The sequence below is a fragment of the Heterocephalus glaber genome, unplaced genomic scaffold (genome assembly GCF_053883595.1).
Source record: "Heterocephalus glaber isolate CG9 unplaced genomic scaffold, H.glaber_assembly_v1.0 deba00000006, whole genome shotgun sequence".
Classification (NCBI taxonomy): domain Eukaryota; kingdom Metazoa; phylum Chordata; class Mammalia; order Rodentia; family Bathyergidae; genus Heterocephalus; species Heterocephalus glaber.
In genome coordinates this window covers 581156-606630 of record NW_028258136.1, presented here as the reverse complement: position 1 = coordinate 606630, position 25475 = coordinate 581156, and the positions used below count along the sequence as shown (strand labels likewise).

Sequence of the window (25475 nt, the reverse complement as noted above, 5' to 3'; positions counted from 1 at the left end):
ATAGGACCTCCAGCCCTAGTTCTTTGAGGTATCTCCATACTGATTTCCACAGTGGTTGCACCAGTCTGCACTCCCACCAACAATGGAGACGGGTTCCTTTGTCTCCACACCCCCGCGAGCATTTGTTAATTGTTGATTGCTTGATAGCAGCCACTCTTTCTGGGGTGAGGTGAAATCTCAGTGTTGTTTTCATTTGCATCTCTCGAATGACCAGTGATGTTGAACATTTTTTCATATGTTTATTTGCTGCTTTTACTTCTTTGTCTGAGAAATGTCAGTTCATTTCAGATGCCTATTTTTGAATTGGGTCTTTGAATTTGGGGGGGTCTGATTTTTTTCAATTCTTTATATATTCTAGATAGTAGCCCTTTGTCTGAGTTACAGCTGCTAAAATTTTTTCCCCACATTGTAGGTTGGCTGTTAGCTCTGTTGGTGGTTTCTCTTGCAGTGCAGAAGCTTCTTAATAAGATGAAATCCCAGTTGTTGATTCTTTCTGCTAGTTCCTGTGCTACTCATAAAGTCTTTTCCTATGCCAATATCTTCAAGACTTCTACCTAACTTACCTTCCAGCAAGTTTAGTGTTTCTGTCTTAATATTTAGATCTTTAATCCACTTAGATCTTAGTTTAGTGCATGGTGATAGATATGGGTCTAGTTTTAATCTCTGACAGGTTGAAATCCAGTTGTTCCAACACCATTTATTAAATAGTTTATCTTTCCTCCCAATAAGGGTGGTTGGCTCCTTTGTCAAAGATGAGGTGGCTGAGTATGTCTGAAGTTATTTCTGCATCTTCTAATCTATTCCACTGATCCCTGGGTCTGTTTCTTTGCCAGTACCATGCTGTTTTTATCACAGTAGCTTTGTAGTATAGCTTCAAGTTGGGCATTGTGATACTCCCAGCCATGTCCCTGTTGCCCAGAATTGCTTTTGCTATTCTAGGTCTCTTATGGTTCCAAATGAATTTTTGGATTGTTTTCTCTAGCTCTGTGAAGTATATTATTGGAATTTCAATTGGCATTGCATTAAATCTATATAGCAATTTTGGAAGTGTGGCCATTTTCACTATACTGATTCTTCCTACCCAGGAACAAGGGATGTCTTTCCATTTTCTTATACCTTCCTCGATCTCCTTTTTCAGGGTGCTGTAGTTTTCAGTGTAGAGGTCTTTTGCTTCCTTTGTTAGATTGATTCCTAGATATTTGATTTTTTTGGATGCTATTGTAAAAGGAATTATCTCCCTAATTTCTCTCTCAATGAGCCTGCTATTTGTGTATAAGAAGGCTATTGGTTTTTGAGTGTTGACCTTATATCCAGCTACTCTACTGAATCTGTCAATTAAGTCTAGAAGTCTTTTGGTAGAGTTTTTTGGGTCTTCTTTGTAAAGTATCATATCATTAGCAAATAATGACAGTTTAACTTCTTCCTTTCCTATCTTTATTCCTTTTATTTCTTTCTCTTTTCTAATTGCTGTGGCTAATGTTTCCAGAACTATGTTGAACAGGAGTGGTGATAGTGGGCATCCTTGTCTTGTTCCTGATTTTAGCATGAAAGTTTTCAGTTTTTGACCATTTAGTATGATGTTGGCTGTTGGTTTTTCATAGATAGCCTTAATCAGGTTGAGATAAAGACCTGCCATTCCAATTTTCTGTTGCGTTTTTATCATGAATGGGTGTTGGATTTTGTGAAATGCCTTTTCTGCATCTATTGAGATGATCATATGGTTTTTGTCCTTGACTCTGTTAATGTAGTGATTACATTTATTGATTTACATATGTTGAACCATCCTTGCATCCCTGGGATAAATCCGACTTGGTCAGGTTGTATGATCTTCTTGATGACTCTCCGTATTCTGTTTGCCAGTATCTTGTTGAGGATTTTTGCATCTATGTTCATTAGGAAGATTGGCTTGTAGTTCTCTTTTTGGGTTGGGTCTTTCCCTGGTTTTGGAATCAAAGTCACACTTGCTTCCAGGAATGAGTTTGGAAGCCTTGCTTCCCTTTCAATTTCCTTGATGAGTTTAAAGAGTAATGGTGATAGTTCTTGTTTAAATGTCTTGTAGAATTCAGCAGTGAAGCCATCAGGACCTGGGCTTTTCTTTGTTGGTAAATTTTTTATTACATTTTCAATTTCACTCATTGTAATTGAGGTGTTTAGAATTTCTTTATCTTTTTCACTTAACTTTGGCAATTCATATGTATCTAGGAATCTGTCCATTTCTTCTGTGTTTTCCATTTTATTAGAGTACAGGTTCTCAAAGTAGGTATTGATGATCCTCTGGATTTCTGCTGGTTCTGTTGTGAGTTCACCTTTTTCGTTCTTAATTGCATGGATTTGAGTCTTTTCTTTCCTTTTTTTGATAAGGTTGGCTAAAGGTTTATCGATTTTATTTATTCTTTCAAAAAACCAACTCTTTGATTCATTAATTTTTTGTATCATTCTCTTAGTCTCCATTGCATTGATTTCTGCTCTGATCTTTATAATTTCTTCTCTTGTGTGGGCTTTGGGTTTGTTATTCTCTTCTTTTTCTAGGAGTTTGAGGTTCTGCATTAGGTTATTTATCTGAGTTCTCTCTGTTTTCCTAATATGGGCATTCACTGCTATGAATTTTGCGTATAGAACTGCTTTCATTGTGTCCCATAGATTCCTAAATGTTGTACTGGCATCATCATTTACTTGTAGAAACTGTCTAATTTCTTCTTTAATTTCCTCTGTGACCCATTGGCTGTTCAGGAGGGTGTTATTCAATTTCCAGGTGTTTGTGGGAGTTTTGCAGTTTCTCATGTTATTGATCTCCAATTTTATTGCACTATGGTCTGATAATATGCAGGGGATAATTTCAATTCTTTTACATTTACTTAGACCTGTCCTATGAGATAGCATGTGGTCTATTTTCGAAAATGACCTGTGTGCAGCTGAAAAGCATGTGTATTCTGATTTTGTGGGGTGGAACACTCTGTAAATATCTATTAAGTCCATTTTTTCAATAGCTTGGTTCAGTTCTAGAATTTCCTTGTTAATTTTTTGTCTAGATGATCTGGCTGTTTGTGATAATGGGGTATTGAGGTCCCCCACAACAACTATATTAGTGCTTATTTGGTTTTTCATGTCCATTAATATTTGTTTTGTACAGTTAGGGGCATTTGTATTTGGTGCATATATATTTAGGATTGTCATCTCTTCCTCTTGGATTGTTCCCTTCACAAGGATGTAATGACCATCTTTGTCTCTCTTAAATAGTTTTGGTTTGAAATCTACTTTGTCTGCAAATAAGATTGCTACCCCTGCTTTTTTCTGGGTTCCTGTCGCGTCGAGAGCTGTTTTCCATCCTTTTACTCTCAGTCTGTGAATTTCTTTTTGAGTTAGGTGTCTTTCTTGTATACAGCATATTGCTCAATTTTGTTTCTTAATCCATTCTGTCAGTCGACTTCTTTTGATTGGTGAATTGAGGCCATTAACATTGATAGTTACAATTGAGAGATATTGACTCATCCTTGTCATGATGTTTTACTATTGTTGGCTCTTATTTCTTTTTCCCCCTTTCCCTTTAGTTTCTTACCTTGTCTGGTGGCTTCCCTCTGTTGAGCCTCATGGAGTTGTGACCTTTGCTGCCTTTTTCTATGATATTGCTTAGAAATGTTTGGAGTGCTGGTTTGGTGTTCATGAAATTTCTCAGGTGTTCTTTGTCATGGAAGTATCTAATTTCCCCATCGATTTTGAAAGATAATTTTGCAGGATACAACAGTCTAGGTTGTAAGTTATTTTCTTTTAGGGCTTGAAATACTTCACTACAGGCTCTCTCCTTGACTTGAGGGTTTGTGTTGAGAAGTGTGCTGTTATTCTGATGGGCTTTCCTTTATAGGTGATTTGTTTCTTTTCTCTAACTGCCTGTAGGATTTTGTTCTTCTGTTGGGTTTCTGGGATCTTGACTATTATATGTCTAGGTGTAGATTTTTTTTGATCATGGCTGGGTGGAGTTCTGTATGCCTTGCTTATCTGTATGTCCAATTCCCTCCCTGTCTGGGAAGTTTTCTACTATTACTTCTGTGAACAGTTTTTTTTAATGTCAATTGTACTTTCTCCTGTTTTTTCATGGACTCCTATCAGTCTTATGTTATTCTTCTTTGCATCATCTAGCAGCTGTTGAATTGATTTCTCATGGTCCCTTACTATTTTTAAGAAATCTCTGTTTTCATGGTCCTTCACCGCAATCCTGTCTTCTATATCTGATATTCTATCTTCAGATTCTCTTAATCTGCTCTGCATGCTTTCAGTGGAGTTTTTAATCTCTTGAATATCTGTTTGAATCTGTTTCATGGATTCCATTTCTTTCTTATGTTGGGTGATCATGGTTTCCATTTCTTTCTTGTGCTGGGCATTCCTGGCTTCCAACATGTTTCTGAGCTCATCTATTTTTTTAAGTCTGTTTCTGTTCGAGAGCTTCTAATCATGTCTTTCACTCTGCTCACCATCTCTGTAGACATCTGAGAGGTTATTTCTGGTTTGAATTTTTCTACGGCCTTATTCATCTGTTTTGTTACTTCCTGTGGTATCAGTTCAGGGTGTCCAGGTGATTGCTTATCAGACTTTTGCACCTCATTTCCCCCAGAAATTGCCTTTTGGGAGGTGGAAGTCTGGGTTTGTGACTTGCTTAAATGCCTTCTCATTTTTGTTTTTGGTACTGTCCCTGGTTTAGTTCCTGGGTTGATATTATGAAGTTGTTTATCGTGTCTTTGTTGATCTATTTAAAACCCTTATAGAATGATTGCTTCTCAGAGGTGTCTTCCAGATATAGCTAGTCTTTAGGTTTTGAGTCTCTAATGACTCTGAGGCTATCTCATTTTCATTATACCAGGAAGGAAAACTGTTTAGATCAATCACGACACCTTAGCCTAAGTCATACAATCAGCAACACCATAGCATCAAGTACCTCTTAAAGAATGACAATTTATGGTAGTTATTAATCTATCACCTTTAAAAAATAAAGGGCCTCCTTCACAGTGTGTCTCTGCTGTCACAATAGACAACGTGGTCAGCAGTGTGTAGTTATAAGTCAATGAGTCTCAGTAAGCTAGTCCTAGACCCGTGAGAGTCAGGCAGATTTCTGGTTTCAAGTCCCAAGTTGAGCTCCCTGTCCTCCTGCAGGGTTTCACTCTGCAAGTTTCTACTGCAGGTTTCAGCTGCTTTTCCCCTGAAGAAAGTCCAGTTTCTGATGGGAGCTGATGATCCCTCCAACTTACCAATCACAGTGGTCTGGTGTGCCTTTATTGCAGAGATTCCCTTCACTTTTCCAGTGGGCTTGTTTTCACCAGGGAGCCTGAGACAGGGACTTTCTCTGTTGTTCACTTCTGGAGCTCAGGACAATGGCTTTTGTCCCCCTGTGCCTCTGCAGTGTGTAACCAAGTAGCTGCACAGCCAAAAGGCTAGAGGCTGGGGGAGGGTATTGTTGGAGGTGCCCATGTGGCCCAGCTGTCAGCTGGTAGGCCTGCCCGGGGGTGGGGGTGGGGCTCCTCCTCACCCTGTCCTGGTGGATGGTGGTAAGCTGGTGGAGCAAGCCGGAGCAAGCAGGTCCCGGTCAGCCTGCAGCCGGCCCCACTTGGCCCTGGCCTTTTCAAATAGATTGAGGCCATGTTTTTCTATTGTCATAATTTTTGTCTATTCAAAATGTATACTTGAATTGCTCTGCCACCAATTTAGCATTTAACCCATACTATATTATATTATTGTGTATTAATATTTATGTTATTTTTTTTTTTTTTTTTTTGAGATAGGGTCTCACTGTGTAGCTCAGGCTGGCCTTGAACTATGTTGCCCAGGCTGGCCTCGATCTTGCAGTGATCTTCCTGCCTCAGCCTCCTGAGTGCTGGGATTACAGTGTGCGCCACCATGCCCGGGTTTTTTTTTTTTTTTTTTTGTACCAGGGATTGAACTCCAGTCCTTGTGCTTGTGAAGCAGGCGGTGAAACCACTGAGCTAAATCCCTGGCCACCAGCTTTTTAAAATTTCTTATGTTCAGGTCTGTCTCCCTCAGAAAAGCTATTAAGTACTTGTACCAGCTAGGTACTGCTTTGTAACAAATCACCTGCAACTCCATGACACTGAATAATCTTTATTATTGTAGCTCACATGTCTGGGGAGCTGGGGTTGGGTGACCTTGGCTAAGCTCTTCTGGACTCTTTCGGATCCTGTGGCTCAGCTGAGGCCTCTGCTTCAGCTGACTATGGGAGATTAGATGGACAGCTCTCATCTTTCTCTAGAGAGCAGCAGGCTAGCACAGCCATGTCCTTCTCATGGTGATGACAGAAGTCCAAGAGGAAGTGCAACCAGGCTAGGCTAGGAATTGGCACACTATGACTTCTACTCCATGTACTGGATCTACTGGTGGAAGAAAACTACATGGCTGAGCTCAGAATCAAGGAGTAGGTAGTACAGGCTTCCTCTCAATGGGAGGAAATGTAAGGCTACATGACAAGAGGGTGTATAGGAAGGAATGAAGAAGTAGGGTCTTTGGTGTAATTTATTACACACTCAAGGGCAGATTCTTCTCTATTTCCTTGTATTCACCAGCCCTGTGTTGTATATAGATGTATCAGTTACCTATTACTTTGTAGCAAGCTAGCCCAAATTAAAAAAAAATTGTAATAGCTTAAAATATCATCCATTTTATTCACTTCTGGTTCCATGGGCTAGCCAGCCAAGGCTCATCTCGGATGGCTCATCTCTGCCTTATGTGATGTTAGCTGGGTTCACTCATGTAGAATTCACAGGACCAGCCTCATCAGCTGGACTGCCAGAACACTGGAACCTCCCTCTCTTTATGATCTTTTCCAAGGCCCCTGTCTCTGTATAATCTATCAGAACAGCTGGACTTTTTTCTCCTACAGCCACCACAGGGTTCCAAGAGAATAAAACCAAGGCCTCTAGAAGCAGACTCAGAAGCTGTACAGGATTTCTTCTGCAATCTGTTGGTGAGAGGAAATCACAGGGCTGGCCCAGATTCAGTGAGGGGAGAAATACATCAGACTCTTGATGAGAAGTATGGCAAGTTGCACTGCAAAGGGGCCTATGAGATAGGAGGGATGGTTGCATCTGTCTCTGGAAAGACAATGCCACAATAATCAGATGCTACTGAACACTTTTTGAATGAGCATTTGGATAAATAAATGAAGCACAAGCAGAGAGTGCTAGTGAGAAGGACTCCAGCACAAGATTCTGCTGATGCAAGAAAAGTAATCATTTCTTTACTTTGTAGTTATCTTCAGATTTGTCTACAGACAGCACAGATGATGGATTTCCTCAGATCCGTTGGCATCAAACAGCAGATTTTGGCTTCGTACCTAACCCAAAGATGCCTAATACTTTCATGGCTGTAGCTATGGATCTCTGTGACAGGGACTCGCCTTTTGGCAGGTATGGGCTTTGCCTGACCAGGGTATGTTATTTGCCTGTAGCCCTTTACTCTGATATTCACTTGTGAGGGGATAGATTCCAGTGATTGCGAACCTTTTAGAGCTTTCAGTGATAACAAACAGCCTGCTGGGCACATGTGCCATAGATTTGCCACCGCTGGTTAGGCTATAGATTGGAGCTTAGGTGCACTATATTATCAGTCATCTCTGCTGGAATGTGCTTCAGTAACAATGACAACAACAACAACAACAACAACAACAAACCTTCAACATCTCAGTGCTTTGATGCAACAAAATTTATTTGATGCTCACACTGACCAAAGGAAGTCAACAGAAACTTTGGTTAAAGTCATTTACAAACGGAGACTAACTTGATCTGTTTTTCCACAGTCACCTTCTAGTCTCATACTGGCAATTAAGTTCTTCCATCTGGAGGCAGTCTAAGTCCATACTGCATCAGCCAAACATCATTATATGGCCATGGTCACTCCAGTGAGAGTAGGCCATGGGATTCTAGCATGGGCTCAGAGCAGGATGGAATCTTTGGGAACAGCTCCAATGAGTGCCATATACTATCTGTAGGATACAAGGGGATTTCAAATATGAAATGGAGCCCGATACACAAAGTCTAGCCTATATTAGGAACTTGATTATTTATTGAATGAACAAATAAAAGCTAGTAGGGACCAAATGAAAAATAGCTGATTTAGATGGAACACATGGCTTTTAGTGGTTTGGAATGGTCATACATGTTTGCTCTCCTAGGTTAGCTCCAATGGATTTGCTCTCACCCTGTCTTTATTCTTTCCTTCTAATCCATTGATGGCTTCAAAGTTTCCAAATCCATAAAGGTCCAGAGCCCCGCCTATGTTTACCACTCACCATTTCTCTTGAGGTGACTTTTCAGTGAGCATGGAATTCAGGCAACTTTATTTTTATATTCTTTTTTTTTTTTTTGGTACTGGGGATCCAACTCGGGTCCTTACGCTTGCGCAGCAGGCGGTGAAACCACTGAGCTAAATCCCCGGCCCCCTATTCTTATATTCTTAAAGGTTGCTTTGTATAATCTTTTAAAAAATATGCTTATTGTTAAGCTCAAACTCAAAGTTCTTTGTTGTTCTTCATCCCTGTAGCATCCATCCCAGGGATAAACAGACTGTAGCTTATCGGCTGCATTTGGGAGCCCGTGCTGTGGCTTATGGTGAGAAGAATTTGATCTTTCAAGGACCACTGCCTGAGAAGATAGAACTCTTAGCTCACAAGGGTCTGCTCAATGTTACGTATTACCAGAAAATCCAGGTGCAGAGGCAGGACAAGAAGATATTTGAGGTGAGGAGGGGCTCATCCCATGCTTAGAGTCAGGATCCCTCTGTTCCAATGTTATTCTTTCTCATTATACTATGATCATGAGGCAGATCTGGGTTGGATGGGGGCTGAGTCGAGTTTAATCTTGGAGGGATAAGGAAGCAGCTATTCATTAGCTTAGAGGCAATTTTGATAGGCAGGACAATTAAGGAAGGAGAACAAATCTCTACTAAATGATACTCCTTTTGTAGTCTCCCTCCCAGAGTAACCATCTTTACTCAGGGAAGGGCCTGCAGCCTTATTTGTAGTTATCTATTGAAAGATCATTCCTCCAGAATATTCCACTCATCCTTGGGTGAATTTTTTTTTTGTTACACTGTTCTAAATTCTGACATTTTTTGAGTTTTGTCTCCTTTGAAAAGCTTAAGCTTGGTGATTTGTAACTTAGTGTGAGTTAATGTAATGCAACTACTTTCTTCTAATACCTAGCCGAGATAATTATTTAGGAATCTTACATAGTTGAGGGTGGGTGGTGGAAGTATCTCTGGATGGAACGTCTAAGTGAGTGTCTTTGGGAATCTTAAGGCCATTAGGCTCGGAGAAGGTATGGAAAGAGGGCATCAGAGAAGAGAGAATATTAAACACAAACTTCACCCAGAAGTTTAGGGTGTTTCAGCTTCTTTGGAATCCTGAGTATACAGTATCCACCTGCCTCAGCTTCCTGGTCAGTGTTTGTCCTACTTAGTTTCTTTCTAGGCTCATTTTTAGGTGAATTTAGATTCCCAACAAGCCTGGGCATTCTGAGTTCTTTCAGTTGCTGGCCATCTGCCCATCATCTAGTGCCACAGTCATAGTTGTAGTCAGGAGAGAATTTAACCTTTGGGTCCTGGACAATGTGTTCCCTTTTCTGAATTGCCTTCTGACTGCGGAGGTGCAGTATCCACCGCTCTTCTGGGAGCACCAGGGAGCAGTGGCAGCAGCTGGGCTGCTGGGGTCACTTACATTACTGCCTGCTTTGCCATCTCGTGGAGGGACCACTGAAGCCTGTCCAGGGGAGCCTCCCTAAGTGCTTTATATGACTGTGCTTCCTTGTCTTCCTAAGTTAATGTTTTATTTAACATTTATTTTGGTACTGGAGATCAAAGCCAGAGCCTCGTGCACTCTAAGCACGAGCTGCCCAGCCTACGTGAACATACATTACTGACTTGTGCCCTTTTCAACCAGGCCCAACCTGGATTAGGTTCTGGTTATTGTAGGAAATGGGTCTCTGGTCAAAAGTGACTCCTTCCCTCCTTTCTAGTTTGTCTGAAAGTGCAGTTCCAGTTTCTTGGAATACCCTAACTGACCTTACCACTTGTATTTTGACTCTCTTATTAGATCTCATGTTGCAGTGACCATCAATGCAAGTGGCTTCCAGCTCCCATGAACACTTTCTCCACCCAGATCCTGACCTTGAGTATCAATTCTTGTCTTGGGACTGTGGCTGCTGTTCGCTATGGCTGGAGCACATGGCCTTGTGAATATAAACAGTGTCCCCTCTACCACCCCAGCAGTGGCCTCCCAGCTCCTCCTTTCACTGCTTTCATTACAGACTAGGCTCCTGGACTGCCAAATGACAGCTCCAGTATGGTCAGATCTTAGATTAAATGATGACAACTGTTGCTTTTAAAGGAAATTTATAGAACGCCTCACTGAACAGCTGCCAGCTAGCACTTGGCTATATATTCTGAGATAACTGGGGCTGGCAGGCAACCTGAAATACTTGCCTTTGTCCCCTTTTTAGTCTAAGCCTTGACACTGGACTAATTCTGAACTACAGCCAAATTGGATCAAGATATCATACCCTGGGCCGGGGATTTAGCTCAGTGGTTTCGTCGCCTGCTGTGCAAGCGCAAGGACTCGAGTTCAATCCCCGGTACCAAAAAAAAAAAAAAAAAAAGATATCATACCCTACCCTATTATTGAGAATGAGGTGTCACTTTTGGCCCTTTTCCTCCAGAATTATGGAATGTCAGGGTTAGCAGGTTTTAAAGGCCATAGAGGCTGACTAGTGCTTCCCGTGTCCTTTGCAAATTCTTTGACAAGTGGTTATTGAATCCCGTAACAAGTTCCCATTCTAAACTTTCCAAGTTTTTCTTCACATGGAACTGAAATCTCTCATGAAATTTTACTACATGAGTCTTTCAGATAATTAAAGACAAACTTATTTGTATTTTCTTTAAACCCAAAACAATTCTATTCCTTCAGTCTAAATAATGACTGTTTAAAAGAAACCACCAGACCCATGCAAGCATATTGGGAGGGGGTAAGAATCTGTCGTAAGGAATGAAAGAGAAAGGGCCAGGATAGTAGTCCCAAGAAGGCACTCAGGTGGCAGTAACTGAGGGATGGTGGGGTTGGATCACAGGTTTAGGAAAATATGACAGTAGAGGTAACTAAGGCAAAGTGTCATTAGAGTTAAATGTAAGTTTTAGGCCCTTTCGAGGCAAAAAAACTTCAAGATGATCCACACAGAAGGAAAAAAAGGCTGAAAGTAAAGCTACATGATAAGCTTATAAAAAAGTGCAGATGAAACATGTGAAAGGCTTTTACCCATATTAAGAATCATACTAGTTGATTAAAAATAGCTGATGACCACTGAGACTTAAAGCAATAAACATCACTCCAAGGAGTTCTGGTGTAATGCCAAACAGCAGAAATAACTTTTATCAGTGTTTTTATTTAGTAAAAAATTCAGGAAACCAACTGTGTGCCCTGCAAGGAACTTTGGCTCCTCCAAGGCTTACCTAGTGTAGTTAACCTCTCTTTATGCTGACCCCATGGGAACCATGAACCTAGTAATAGATTCCTGAAGAAAAGTAAATCTACCTGTCCACCTCTCTCCTACCTCCCACTAAACATACACCCATGGGCTGTTCTAATTTGGAGGCAGCTGGAGGTAGCCAAGAATTCTATGCCCAAGTTCTTGTACTACTTGTTATAGTTTATTTCTAGATGGCTCCCTAAAGCCTCATGCACTCATAGGTGGGGTTTTGGGGAGGTGGTTGGATCATGGAGGTGTGATACCAGTGAGTTTATAGTTAAATGTGATTTGTTAAATGTGATGAGTTAAATGTGATGAGTTTATAGTTAAATATGATTTGGGAAGTGAAGCTTGGTCTGAGGAGGAGGGTCACTGGGGATGTGGCCTGGAAGGGTCTCCCCTTCCTCCTCCCTTGATCTCTCTGCTTCCTGCCTGCCATGTCATGAGCTGTTTCTTCTCTGTCATGTCCTTTTGCTATGCTGCCCTGCTTTGCAGCCTGCCAACTATGGACTAAAACCTCTCAAACTGTGAGCTGAAATAAATCTTTCCTCCTTTATGTTGTGGGTGTTGAGTATTTTGTCTCAGCAACAAAGAAGGTAACTAAGACAAACAGCCAGTAACCTAGTTCACACAGTGCAAAACATTTGGTTTAGGTATTAGATATATTTTACCTATACACATCAAGTTGTGTAAATGAATTTATTTTCAGTGGCTGAATAATTTAAAATATACTGTGGGAATTCAGTGTATATTTCCCCAAATGGAAATAACTTTTTACTGCTTGAAAATGAACTAATCACTGTAGAAAATAGAAATTAAAGAAAAGTATAAGTAAAAATCATGCCCAAAATCATCATTCAGAGAAAATATTTTGGTGAACATTCACTTGATTTGGGTTACATAATACACCATATAGTATATTGTTTTGTAATGTGTTTGTTGACATTCTACCAAAATAATTTTATGTTTTTAAAGTACTGGGGATTGAACTCAGGACCTTGCACTTTTGAGGCAGGCAGCAGCACCACTGAGTTAAATCCCCGGCATCAAAATAATTTTCTTATGTAAATAGATTTAGAGTGTTATAGTTTGTAGAAGCCCCATTTTGTGTTCAACTAATTATTAATGGACATACTGTTTTTTTTTTTTTACAAATTTCTCTGTTAAACTAATATTAAGATGAGTTTTACATGCAAGCAACATACGTCACTTGCTCAGTTATTTCTTAGGGTCCTTAACATGGAATAACAAGTTAAAATCAACATATATTTAAAATTTTAATCTCTCCAGCTTAATCCTAATAAAGAAGTAGGCAATACGCATTCCTATTAATATATTATTTCTCCATCTTGCTACTTTTAGAACATCTTTAATAATCTGACATATGAAAAGATTCTAATTATTGGGCAGTGTTTTTCAAGTTTTTAAGAATTCATGATCATTTGAAATTTAGTAACATTTGATATCACACAGTCTTTCTCCACGTGATGTATTCCAATATGTTCTAATTGTTTTATTTAACTAAGAGATGTGGGTGTTGACTCTCTTAAGCTCAGGAACAACCAGTGAGTTGAGATTTGTAGTTTGAAAAACAGTTCTAGTAACTTGTACTAATTTATTTTTAAAAAGTCTTTCTAAAATGAGGCTTTTAATACAATGTTTTACTCAGGCTGTAAGAGAATGGAAAAACATTTCTTATAAGATAATGGAAGCATCTATCATTTTTGGCAAGTGTAAATGTGCCCCAGCAACTTATGTAGAAAAACAAGATAAAAGAAAAACACTGAAACATCAACAGCTTTGAGTAATCCTCTTACTTACCCAAACTTTATACTATTTCTTTTGCACTGTAAAAGTTATACAAACTTAAAAAAAGACTAAGAATTATAAAACTCATACCACTTAATAGTTGGTGATAAGTCCGCAGTGGCCAGCAAGGTGTGCTGTAAACATTACACCTTCTGATCTCTCCCTCTACTGGTCACTATGAAAGGCTAATCCCACTTGTAGTGTTTTCACTTGGCAGTCAAGAATTATAGCACATGAACAGTTCATTCTTTTCTTTTTTTTTTTTGGTACCAGGGATTGAACTCAGGTCCTCGGGCTTGCGCAGCAGGCGAGGAAACCACTGAGCTGAATCCCCGGCCCCAAACAGTTCATTCTTAACACTCCTTCCGTATTCTTCTACTTCTGGTCCTTTGGTTCTCCCACCTCCCACCCCCACCCTACTGCACCCAGCCCTGGGTACCTGATAGATGGGGAGCTAAGGCATCTCACAAGGTAGTGTGGGGTTAGTAGTGATAGGGAATGCTTTTAGCAGGGTCCAAAGAATTTAGTTGCTAGGTGTGGAGTTGTTATATAGCTAAAATGAAATGTCAGAGCTGAGTCTCTTATGGAGAATGGGAACTAATCCCCAACTATGGTATATTTGAATTTATATTAATACGTGATTTCAACACATGAGCTAAAAAGCACACTCTCCAATAAGAGCTGAGGGGATGTAGAAAGGGTCAGACTTTTTGATCTCATTCAAGGAGGTTTAAAATCTAAAAAAAGATTAACAGTGTACCTTCAACGGGATTTTCCAGCTTAGGTATAAGCAGAGAATTTTTTTTTTTGTATATCCTTTTATTGGTACATTTTAGGTGTACAACATAATGACATTCATCATTGGAGATATGCACCTTTACATACTCTCTTGGTTCTTATTTTTTCCCCCTTCCCCTGCCCTCCCTTCAACCTCTCTATCCCTCCCTATTTACAAAGACTTTGTTTCCTTTTTTTCATTTTCTCATATTAATTCCATTGTTTTTTTTTTTTTTTTTTTGGTACCGGGGATCGAACTTGGGACCTTGTGCTTGCGAGGCAGGTGGCGGCACCACTGAGCTAAATCCCTGGCCCCATTGTTTTTTTTTTTTTGATGATACTGAGATGAAAACAAAGGGCCGGGGATGTAGCTCAGTGGTGTTGTGCCTGCCTGGGAGACACAACAAAATCCTGAGTTCCCAGTACCGAGATAAAAGAAAAGAAAAGAAAAGAAAACAAAGAAGTAGTCCAGGTTGCAAGGGCTAGGGGACTTCATATTCCTTGGGCTAGGATCACAGTCAAAAGTAGAGGGTTGTCAGACTCTTACTGTCTCCCATAGCTTCAATGTTTGTGTTAAATAGTAACCTCCAAAGATGGCATTAGGAGGTGGGGTGTAAGTGAGGTGATTAATCATAAAAGCTCTAGTGGGATTAGTGTACTTAGAAAAGAAAAGCTATTTTGCCACTTCCACCATGTGAGGTTACAGTAAGACAGAGGTGTGTGAACTAAGGAACTGGTGCTCCCCAGACACTGACTCTGCTGGCACCTTGAATTAGGACTTGCCAGCCTCTAGAACTGGAGAAATAATTGTTTTTAAAGTAATGGGAATTGGACTCAGGATTGTGCTTGCTAAGCAGTAATACTGTTATATCTCCAATACTTTTTAGTTTGAGACAGGGTCTCCCTAAATTGTCTAGGCTGCCCTTGAACTTGTATCCTCCTGCCTCAGCCTCTCAAGTAGCTGGGATTATGGGTGTGTGCCCCATGTCCAACAAGAAATCCATGTCTGTTTGTAAGACACTCAATTTATGGTATTTTCTTATAGCAGTCTGAAGAGACTAATATAGCAGCTCTTGTAGTCAGGCAGAGTGGAGCACAAAAGGATTATATCCTGATTACAAGAAGATGGAAATAAGCAGAACTCTCAACAGAAATTTATTACTGAAAATAAAGCAAGTGAAGTTTTCTCAGGGTACACTGTCACCACGGGAACCTCCATGATGAAATATATTATCTTCTTTATTTCTGAATTGCTGCCTTCCATACAATCCAAGTTAAAAACATTCCTTATGATGAAAATGAAGAGGCTCTGACCTCCTCTTGTTCAGTCTGAAGACTGGGCTGGGCTACATTGTGGTGTAGACTCCAGGTGCTGTAGATGTGTCTCTACCAAGGGTTCCTGGGTTAGGAACTCAGGCTGATAAGAGGCCACATAGGCTGCAGACTGCAGCGCGGGGAGGTCCAAGGATCCTAGAGAAAACAAGTCCTTAAATTCCACAGCTGCCTGTGAATCTTAGTAGTGTTTTGTCAAGATACACGTGTGGCTTTTTAATTCTTTAACACCCTTACATCTCATCTGTCAGCCCACTTTTGCCCTTGGTTGGTCAATCAGGACATTTACTTTTACAGTGAAGTAAACTGAAGTAGATGAAGTGATTTGCCTATGGTTACACAGCACACTAATACCTTATATGACTCCAATGCTGAAACCCCTGATCATTCTACCCATTTGTGGGAAGGAATCCATGCCAATGTAACAACCTGAGACTTTTAACTTCACTTGAAATGGTATTCCATTTATAGAAAGCTTTCCTGTGTTCCACTTAGGTCTTAGCTTAGAGAATGACATACTGCAGTTTTTTTGGGGGCCCTGCCTTGCTGGAATCACAGGTGCTTCCCATACCTTCTATGAGTAATCTAGGGATCTAGGCAGGCTGCATCCCCTCCCTCCAATTCAATACTCTCTGCAGTAGAATCAGTGAAAATTTCTATCACTTACTGCCCAGATATTTGGAGTACCCAGCAATGTGTGAAGGAGGTATGGTGTTTTCAAACCAGAAAAGCAAAGTGAAAAGATACCTGGAAAAATGGGATCATGATGGTCTTCGTCAAAAGTTTGTCTCTGAAAAGCTTCAAAGCTGACAGCTGCATCATTCTCTGGTGGACCCTGGGGTAGCTGCTCTTCTCCAGGTTTGCACACATCAAATTTCACCCACTGGTAACTGCAGGATCAAAGGCAAACATTCTTGAGGTTCTGTGCTAGTCTGTAATAACTCACCTCTACCTCCAAAGGGGTCAGGTTTTTTTTAGGCTTCCTCCACATACATTGAGAAGACATACTAAGGAAAAAAAAAACATGAAAGAAAATAGGCAGGCCTCTTTCACGACACATATTCTGCTACACCTGTCAACCACCCCCCACCCCCCGCCTCTTTTTTTTGGTACCGGGGATCTAACTTGGGACCTTGTGCTTGTGAGGCAGGCAGTGGCACCATTGAGCTCAATCTCCAGCCCACCTGCCAACCCTTTTGCTGTTATGGCTTACAAAGAAAATGATACAAATTAAGCATCCCTAATCTGAAAATCCAAAATTCAAAAAGCTGCAAAATCTGAGTATTTTTTGAGTGTCCACCTAAAGCCACAAGTAGAAAATTCCACAGTTGACTTCATATGACAGGTCATAGACCAAATGTAGGTGCACTAAAAGTACTGTGTAAAATTACCTTCAAGTTATGTGTATAAAAGCATGAATGAATTCTTTGTACTTGGGTCCCATCCCTAAGATATCTCATTTATATGCAAATATTCAAAACCTGAAATATTTCAGGTCCCCAGCATTGTGGATAAAGGGTATCCAACCTATAATAATTACAGTACAGTGGGGTTCTGGCTCTTGCTCATCAGTCTAGAGTTATAAAAGGGTCAATACTGAGATACATTTGTCAAGAAGCCAACATGCCTTGGATATAGTTGTTCAATAAATGTATGAATGGCTGGGCATGGTGGCACATGCCTATAATCCCAGCACTTGGGAAGCTGAGGCAGGAGGATCACTGCAAGTTCAAGGACAGCCTGGGCTATATAGTGAGTTAAAGGCTATTCTGAATTACATGGCAAGACCCGGTCCCCCCTCCCCCCACCCCAAAGTATGAATAAAGAGTAACTGCCAGTTTAGGTCTCTGATTGGCTGATCACTGAACTTAACTCAATGGAATGGGTTTGATCACACTTACTTGACACACTTTCGAGCTCCTGGAGAACTCTGTATCAGGTTGTGGATGGTTGGATGAGAAAACCCAAAAAAGTCAGCTCCTGATGGAAGCAGGTTAGGCATCAATTTCCCCCTAGAGAGGAGAGGAAGAATATGAGTTTGTGAGCTTAGAGGGAGATGAAGATGAATTTAAGAATGGAATGGTGGTATGAACACAGGCTAAGCTTTCTTGACTTAGATATCTGGAGATTCTAGCTAATAAGATGTCTAAAGGATGCAGGACAGGTCTTTAGAAAACAGGATCTCTCTTCACTAAAAGCAAGAGAAAAGGTCTACATTGACCTTTTAGCCTGTCTTTAATCTGTTGGTCAACTTACACAGTATCACTGATGGTCCTGAGCAGTTCTTCATGACAACCATCTGCAGAAGAGCTGACAATAGCATTCTGGGGGTCATCTTCAGGAACAATTTCAAACTGGGGACAAAAGAACAATTAGATCAATCTGCAAGGAGGAAGCAGAGACATATTACTCTATTTCTTCACTCTAGATCTTGAAGCTGCTGTATACCACACTAGAAAGTGGGCACAATTTCCTGTTAAGACACACAAGTAAACAGAGAAAGGCTTTTATTTCAGTTTTATACTTCTTGGTTATTTTGTTCCCTAGCCTTTCTTATCCATTTACTTATATCATTAAGCTAAAATACAGATACTGTTTTGAAAATAAATGGGTGCTCCATGTCCAGTGATATGTTTTTTGTTCCCATTTGCACATTTCTCTAGGAAATACAAGATTATCTAGAAGCACCATATTCTGGGTCAAAGGATGTATTTCTTAAAATTGTTGACACTGCCAAGTTGCTCTACAAAAAGATACCAATTTTGGGTCAGGGATTTAGCTCAGTGGTTCTCCCACCTGCCTCGGAAAGCGTAAGGTCCCGAGTTTGATCCCCAGTACCAAAAAAAACAAGAACAATTTTCACTCTTACTAATATATACTTGTTTTCTTATATACCCTATTAAAGATATCAAATTCTGATACTTGCCTATGGGAAGAATTAAGGTCTCATTTTTTGTTTTATCTGACTGCTTTCTATCTTATTCTATAGGATAATTTACCTGAATATTAATCCTTTCCTATATATTTTCTTCCTGTTTGTTGCTTGTGTATTAATGGTGTTTTTTTTTGTCATTTAGAAGTATTTCAATTTTTAATAGTCAAATCTGTTATTTTCCTTTATGGCTTCAATGTTTCATGTCTTGCCTAAGCAAACCTTTTCACCTTACCCTAAGATTTTAAAAAGTTCTTCTACATTTTCCTTTAACATTTATTTATTTATTTATTTATTTATTTTTCCCCCTTCTTCACAAAGCTGTTTATTCCACATTTTATTGTTGTGATGTCCCTGACTGTGAACTATAGCCTGGCAGCTCATCCTCATGTCCTTTAACATTTATAGTATAAAACATTCTGTAAAGCTAAAGTGATTAATTCACACTGGCACTTAGACAAATAGATCAATGAAATAGAGTCATCTGGGAACAGATCCAAGTATTACATATATTTATGTACTAATGTCAGTTGATGTTGGGAAAAAAGCTAAATTCCTAGTTCAGAAAATACCTACAAATATTTTGTCTCGTTACCTAAAACTGAAAACTGAAAACTTCACAGGTTCTTTTTTTTCAAAAATGTTTTAGCATTTTATCTTTAGAAGAAATTAAGAATCAGCTTATTAATTTTCATTAAAATTCGATTAGGATTTTGATTAGATTTGCATTGCACTTATAGATTTGTCATAAATGTGGCCTACTGCTTACAACAGTCTTTCTGTTTGAGCACTTTCCAGGTGTGACAGGCAGGCTCAGGCTTCTCCCAGCCTCTGTGCAAAGGTTCTTTACCTTGCCTGTACCTCCTCGCATCCAATCTAGTGATCTGTAATTTTGTTAGTGAAGCTTGGAACTCTGAAAATGGTCTAATTTTTCCTAAGGATCAAGAGGTGAAGGATGGGGAAATAAACTACATAGTATCTTACACTAAGAAGGATGAAGAAAGGTCTCGAACAAGAGTAGGATTTGAGACTCTCAGGTCCTTAAGGATAGGCACAGCCTCTTTTGAGTATGCAGTCTCCTTGCTACCTCCACTTTGGTCCAACCTGAAATGGCAGTGCATCAAACTAATCTTTCCCGAGCCTGTACTTAACATAAGTAGGCTTGATCTGGCTCACATAGTCATAAGGACAGTAGAAGTAGCATGGTTCACAGGAGAGGCATCAGTTTGAGAATTAGATTCATATCCCAGTTCAAGATGTGACTTAGGGCTAGTTGCTTTTTCTGCATCTCTGGTTACCCACGTGGCAATTATATAGTATCTACCTTGTGTCAGAATAGGTAACACATAGTAAGTGCTAGAACAGACAAGGTTCTCAAAAAGAAAAAGTGGTTATACTTGAATGGGTACCTGAGGCTGCATACCACCGTCCTTGATCTGGCAGGTATACAGACACATCTGGTCTGGGCACTTCACGCTGCCATACACTCGAGTACTGCAGTAGCCCACAGGGTAGATGGCACTCTCATCATGGAAGCCAGGTCGGTCGGTGATGATCTATAAAAGATTCCCCCAACTTGGGACTGAGAGACTGAAGGCTTTACATGTCCAGTTTATGTGGTAGCCTTTAGAACCACTTTGGGGCTGCAAAGAGTGGCTGAAATCACAGAGAAAAAGTGTCTGCTGTGTAGCAGACAAAACTGACCTGGTTTCGTTAGGGACTGGAGTCTTTCTGGGGTTGGTACGGTCAGCTGGGGCTCTTGCTAATCGGAACAGGGAGGGAAGGCTCAACCCCATTACCATGTTTCTCTGACTCTCCTCTCTGTACGTCCGTCGCTGGTCTCACTCACCTCCCCCAGGCTATACACTGTTAGACCCCCTAGTCCGATGGGAAACACAGGCCGTCCAGAGGGATCCAGGGCAATGGGCTGGACCAGCTTGCGAGCACCTCCCTCCATTTTCTTTTTCTTGGATGTTTTCTTCAGAACTGAAACGCAAATCTTGGGTCACCCACTTTAGCACCCTCTCAATGCTGAGGGGAAGGGAAAGATTTACATGTGAACACTAAGGGCAATAAGCCAATCATAGTTTTACATACAGATGGTCCTCGACTTACAATGTTGTTAGGTCCTGATAAACCCATCGTTAAGTTGAAAATATTGTAAACTAAAAATGCATATAATATACCTAACCTACTAAACATCATATCTTAGCAACAAAGTGTTTGTCCTTGCCCTTGTGCTCCTGTGGCTGAGTGGGAGCTGCAGTTCACTGCCACTATCCAGCAATGCAACAGAACATCATTCTGCATATCGATATCTCAGGAAAAGATCGCTCAAAATACAGTTTCTACTGAATGAGAATTACCTTCACACCACTGTGAAGCTAAAAAAATCATTAAGCCGAACCACTGTAAGTTGGGGACCATCTGTATTCACTTAAAAGGCATATGGGGCTTTTGCCAGAGGGCTTGAGTATCTCCGTAACCTGCCCACAGGCAGGAACCAGTTCCAATGTTAGGATCAGGGGATCAACGCCTTACATTTTTAAGTCCTCTTTACTTGTAAGATCAGAAATTTCCCAAGCTAGTAGTGTGCTCAAGAGGTCACCTAGCCCATTTCCCTGCCTCTAGAAAACACTGACGTGACTGCAACCCAGACAATTGGGGGAAAAGGGAGAGAAGAAGCTTTGGTCTGCTCCCTTTGCCTTTAACTAGATCTAACCAGAACCTTTCCACCCAAAGTGGCTCTAATAAGACACTTGCTTTGCCATGGGGCTTCTATGAGAATTATGAGACTTTAAGTGTGCATGTGGCCACATGTGGCTAAGAGTGCCATGTCTCGGTCATCTGTAGTTGAGCCACTGGGGCAACTGATGTACTGTCTCCCCAAAGTACCTTCCAGTTTGTTGTTTTCTTTGCCTTTTTCTTTTTTCTCCTTCTTGGATTTCTTCCCAAATGGCTCCTCAGCCCCAGTGCTGGGCCCAGACATGGGCCCAGCACCCTGTATAGTTCCCACAGAGCTGGCCACACCGTAAGTCAGGGGCAAACTGGAGCTGTGGGAAGGAGCTGCAGCCTGTACGTCCCCCTCAGTTAGAGCCTGAAGTTGGAGAAGCTTCTTTAGCAAGTACCTGGGGTCAGGAAAGAAAGGCAGCAGAGGTATGAAATTCTGTTCTGTTCTAATTCAATATTTTATTCAAGTACTGGGATAAGCCAAAGATTATCACACTCATAAAAATATAGCTCTTATTGAATCTTGGGAACAAGGAGGCCCAGGAGGATAATCAGCACTTCAAGAAGCCTCTCGTGCATCCAAAAGGGTCCTCCACCTTGAGGTTGGAAGGTGTTAGGCACTGAGAGGCATTTATTATAAATTAGGTGTATATGTACCCACTGTGCTCTACATTGAGTAGTACAGACTAAATATATGTACAATGAGCATTTCTTTTATCTTTGGCTTTTATAGTTGGGGTATTCTACCAAGATTACTTATTAGATGTGGTAAGAAGGGTTTGTCAGAAAGATGAGAAGAGGAGCTGTCACATCATCATGGTCCAACATGACTTGGATGTGTGTGAACTTATGCCACAGGTTGTGAGTTTCACTGTACTTGAACCCAAAATGAAGCTAGCTTACCTTCTTTCTTCTTTTGCTTTAAGGAATTTTTCTTCAAGACGAGCAATTTCATCACAAATAGCAGCATTTTCCTTTAAGAATAATTTTCATAAAATAAATGAAAGATCAAGGTATTGTATTGGGAAGAGGATCCTTATTTCAAATCAAGAAAGTCTATGTCACTGGGAAAGAAGGAAGGAATATTCTACCTTGCAGACAAGCTATAAATAAATCTAAAGGGAAAGGCAGTAAGGTTCTACTGTGGGCATGGTAACTGTATAATTTATGATCCAATGTCTCACACTTGTGAGGTAAAAGGGGGCACTATTAATGTCTATGCCAGAACAATATGGTGAGCCAGGATTTTCCTGGACAAACTAAAATGTACAGTCACATTCACCTTGATTAGGGTGGCCTTTGGCAGAGAAAAGAACATACTAAATTCATACTAGTATGTAACTATGAGGACTGTCCATGCCTTTTTGAGAAAATAGGCAATCTAACCCAAAACAACCCATATAATAGTACTTTAGAGAGAAAAACTAGATGGAACAAAATAAAATCTAATGTGTAAAATTCTTTCTTTTGGGTACTGGGGATTGAACTTGGGACCTTGTGCATGCAGGGCAGGCAGCGGCACCACTGAGCTAAATCCCCGGCCCCATGTGTCATTCCTAAACGTCATAATTTACTTGTACATGTTCAAATATCTTTTTTTTTTTTTTCCTGATGACTATTTCCTAAGCACCAATCCTAAAGGAAATGCTGTTCTGGATGCTTTACAGGTGGAACTCAAATTGAATGTTCAAAACATTCCTTTTCATCACAAAACTTTCTTCACATACTTGAGGGAATCAATATCCTTATGTTACTTAAATACAGACTCCAAGCTTTAGGTACCTTTGACATGTAGGGGATAAAAAAAAAGGAATACTTAATAAAAGGTAAAGTCCTCTTAATTCTACTTATTTTTCTCCAGTGCACATACCACGTGCTGAAAAAATGTTTTTGGAATGAGTATTCTAATTTCCAAACCTTTCCTTATGCTTCAAAAAGTGCATAGGAAGAAGAGGAAAACTACAGTTTCATATGTGAAAGGACACCGCAGGAATCCATCCCTATTCCCAAGCACTGAGGCAAGCTTGAGTAAGCCAGAACACTGTGATACAAAGTTATGGCTGGCAAGCCAGTTCGTTCATTCAATAAACCCGATGCCCCTACAATAAAACAAAGGAAGGGCCTGGGGGTGTAGCTCAGTAGTAGTGCACTCCCTAGCATGTTCAGGGCTCTTCTGGGTTCGATTCCCAGTGCAGTCAAAACAAACCCCAAAACACTTGCGAGACTCAAACGGGCTTATCAAGGGGAAATTACTGAAAGAGTTCAGAACATTTGTAGGCAAGGAGTCAGGAAAGGGGCTGTGGAAAGCTTGGGAAATAAGCTGTGTAGTGGAAATACATAATAAAGTGGGATTAGGGCATCTAGGAGTCAGGGCTCTGACACAGCGCCCTAAAGCAAATTACACATCTGAGGTTCAGTTTTCTCATTTTTAAAATAGTGCCTTATTCTCTGGTTATCTCGAAAATCCGTGCATTCTTGAGAATAGCTAATAACAATAAGGACCCAAACATTGGCAGATCTTCTAAGTACCAGGGACTTTATTTTCCTCATTTAATCGTCTGCAAAGTAGTCACTAGCTCCGTTTAGAGACGAGTAAACAGGATTAGAGAAACTAACTTAACCAAGGACACATGGTAAAGTACATGGAAAAGCTAACGCTATATTCATACTGTCCCTCTGGGGTGGGGGACAACTTGGGGAAAGACATCGCTAGAAAGCAGTCTCGCGACGGAGACTGTCTGAGGGACCAGCAGACTCACAAACACCGTGGCCTTTGCCGCTTTGCGCAGCCGCAGGTACTTTAGCCGGTACTTCTCGTTCTGGCTCTTCTTCGGAAGCTTTTTCATCCTGGCCTTGCTGGACTGCGGCGAGGCCCTCGGCGAGGAGGTGACGCTGCCCAGCGGGCTCAGGGACAAGCCCCACGACGGAGGCTCCAGGACGCGGCCGGCATTGGCTCCGAAGCCGAGGGGGCGCGGAAGCGGCTTTGTCTGCTCTGGGTTGGCGGATTCTGGCCTCTAGGAAACTAGGTCTACAGGAAGTCCCAAAAGCGGACTCCTGGACCAGAATTCCTGCGACCAAACCGGCTACCGGTACTTCCTAGCAGTTGCGCGTCTGTCTCGGAAGTGAGCCCCCCGGAAGTTACGTCAGGACGCAGACCGCGTGTACTTTCCGTGTCTGGAAGTCTGAGAGGTTGTGGGCCTTTGGATCCGTAGACTGGGGAGGGAGAAATGAGTTTGGGAAGAGATCGAGTGATCGCGGAGAGCGGAGAGCGGAGAGCGGAGAGCGGAGAGAGGGGTGGGGGTGGGGGTGGGGGTGGGGGGGCGGCGGGAAAGGACAGTCCAAGTCTAGTACGTCTGTGTGTCTAGCGGAGGATATTGTTGCACAAAGGCCGCAGCAAACAAAACTTTACCAACTCTAGCTCCTCGCGCACTTACAGGGCACTGCATTTCAACACTTTTTCACACTTCGTACAGACCGACCTTGTTGGATGGGAGGAAACACTCCAACGCAAGTTCTGGGACTGCTTTCCCTTATGCTGCTCACGCAAATTTGTTGTGATCGTCCTAGGAGCTGGGTCCACCGTAATGAACAGGAACAAAGGTCTTGGCGCTTTGACAGTTTAGAATCCAGTAGGGAGGGTGGAAGATTTAACAAGCAGGCTTGGTAGCACCGTAAATATTTTCCTAGTGAAACCAAGTGTATTTCTGTACATAAACCTATATTTTTATAATTCTAACTTTGTAACTAAGGTCTTCATTGGAGTTTTTTTTACAATTATAAAATTTTCTTGCAAATTTTAGAAATTTAGAAAATGCAGAAGGACAGTTAAAAATCAAGAGGGCCCCTACTGCAGCTCAATGTTAGAGCACTCTCTGGGTTTGATACCCAGGACTGCAAATAAATAAATAAATAAAGGAGGCTTGATCACATTTAAGTAAATTTTTTGATTCCCAAAAGAAAAAAAAAACCCCCCCAAAACCCCTCCCTAAACCCAAAGCACCCCCACTCAATAAACCCTCAAAAAACTTGGCACAAACCACTTTTTTTGGGGGGGGGGAGGGGGACAGAATCTTGCTTTGTAGTTCAGGCTGACCCTAAGCTCACTATGTAGCCCAGGCTAGCATCGAACTCAAGGCAATCCTCCTGCCTCTGCCTCTGGAGTGCTGGGATTACAGGGGAGTGCTGGGATTACAGGCGAGTGCTGGGACTACAGGCCTGCCCCACCATGCCTGGCACAAACCACTTTTAACTTTCGTGTATGTTTATATTTTCACGCACTTTTGTTTGTTTGTTTCTTTTTTTTTCTTGGCACCCGAGATTGAACTCAGGACCTTGTGCTTGCAAGGCAAGTGTGGTGCCACTGAGCTACATTCCCATCCCTT

General features: G+C 41.1%; 2 protein-coding genes across 3 annotated transcripts in view; one reads left to right on the top strand and one right to left on the bottom strand.

Annotated features, from left to right (window-relative positions):
* Positions 1-12069, top strand: part of Siae (sialic acid acetylesterase) — a 43067-nt gene extending 30998 nt beyond the window's left edge. Inside the window, exons 8-10 of the mRNA XM_004874456.4 lie at positions 7249-7406; positions 8539-8734; positions 10088-12069. Coding sequence (XP_004874513.1) covers positions 7249-7406; positions 8539-8734; positions 10088-10306 — 573 coding nt within the window. The 3' untranslated portion in view covers positions 10307-12069. The remainder of the gene's footprint in view (positions 1-7248; positions 7407-8538; positions 8735-10087) is intronic.
* A 3168-nt stretch (positions 12070-15237) lies between these two features.
* Tbrg1 (transforming growth factor beta regulator 1) lies at positions 15238-24696 on the bottom strand. Of its 2 annotated transcripts, XM_087216901.1 has the most exons (10): positions 24573-24696; positions 23853-24306; positions 21997-22067; positions 21259-21491; positions 20213-20349; positions 19773-19919; positions 17688-17785; positions 17333-17443; positions 16179-16321; positions 15238-15569 (listed from the first exon to the last, which is right to left on the bottom strand). In XM_087216901.1, the coding sequence occupies exons 2-10, from the start codon at positions 23937-23939 to the stop codon at positions 15424-15426; spliced, it is 1173 nt and encodes a 390-aa protein (XP_087073027.1). In that variant the 5' UTR covers positions 23940-24306; positions 24573-24696; the 3' UTR covers positions 15238-15423. The 2 variants fall into 2 exon arrangements, with proteins under 2 accessions (XP_087073027.1, XP_012924605.3); XM_013069151.3 differs by lacking the exon at positions 24573-24696 and having other exon boundaries at positions 23853-24311.
* Between the last annotated feature and the right edge of the window lie 779 nt (positions 24697-25475).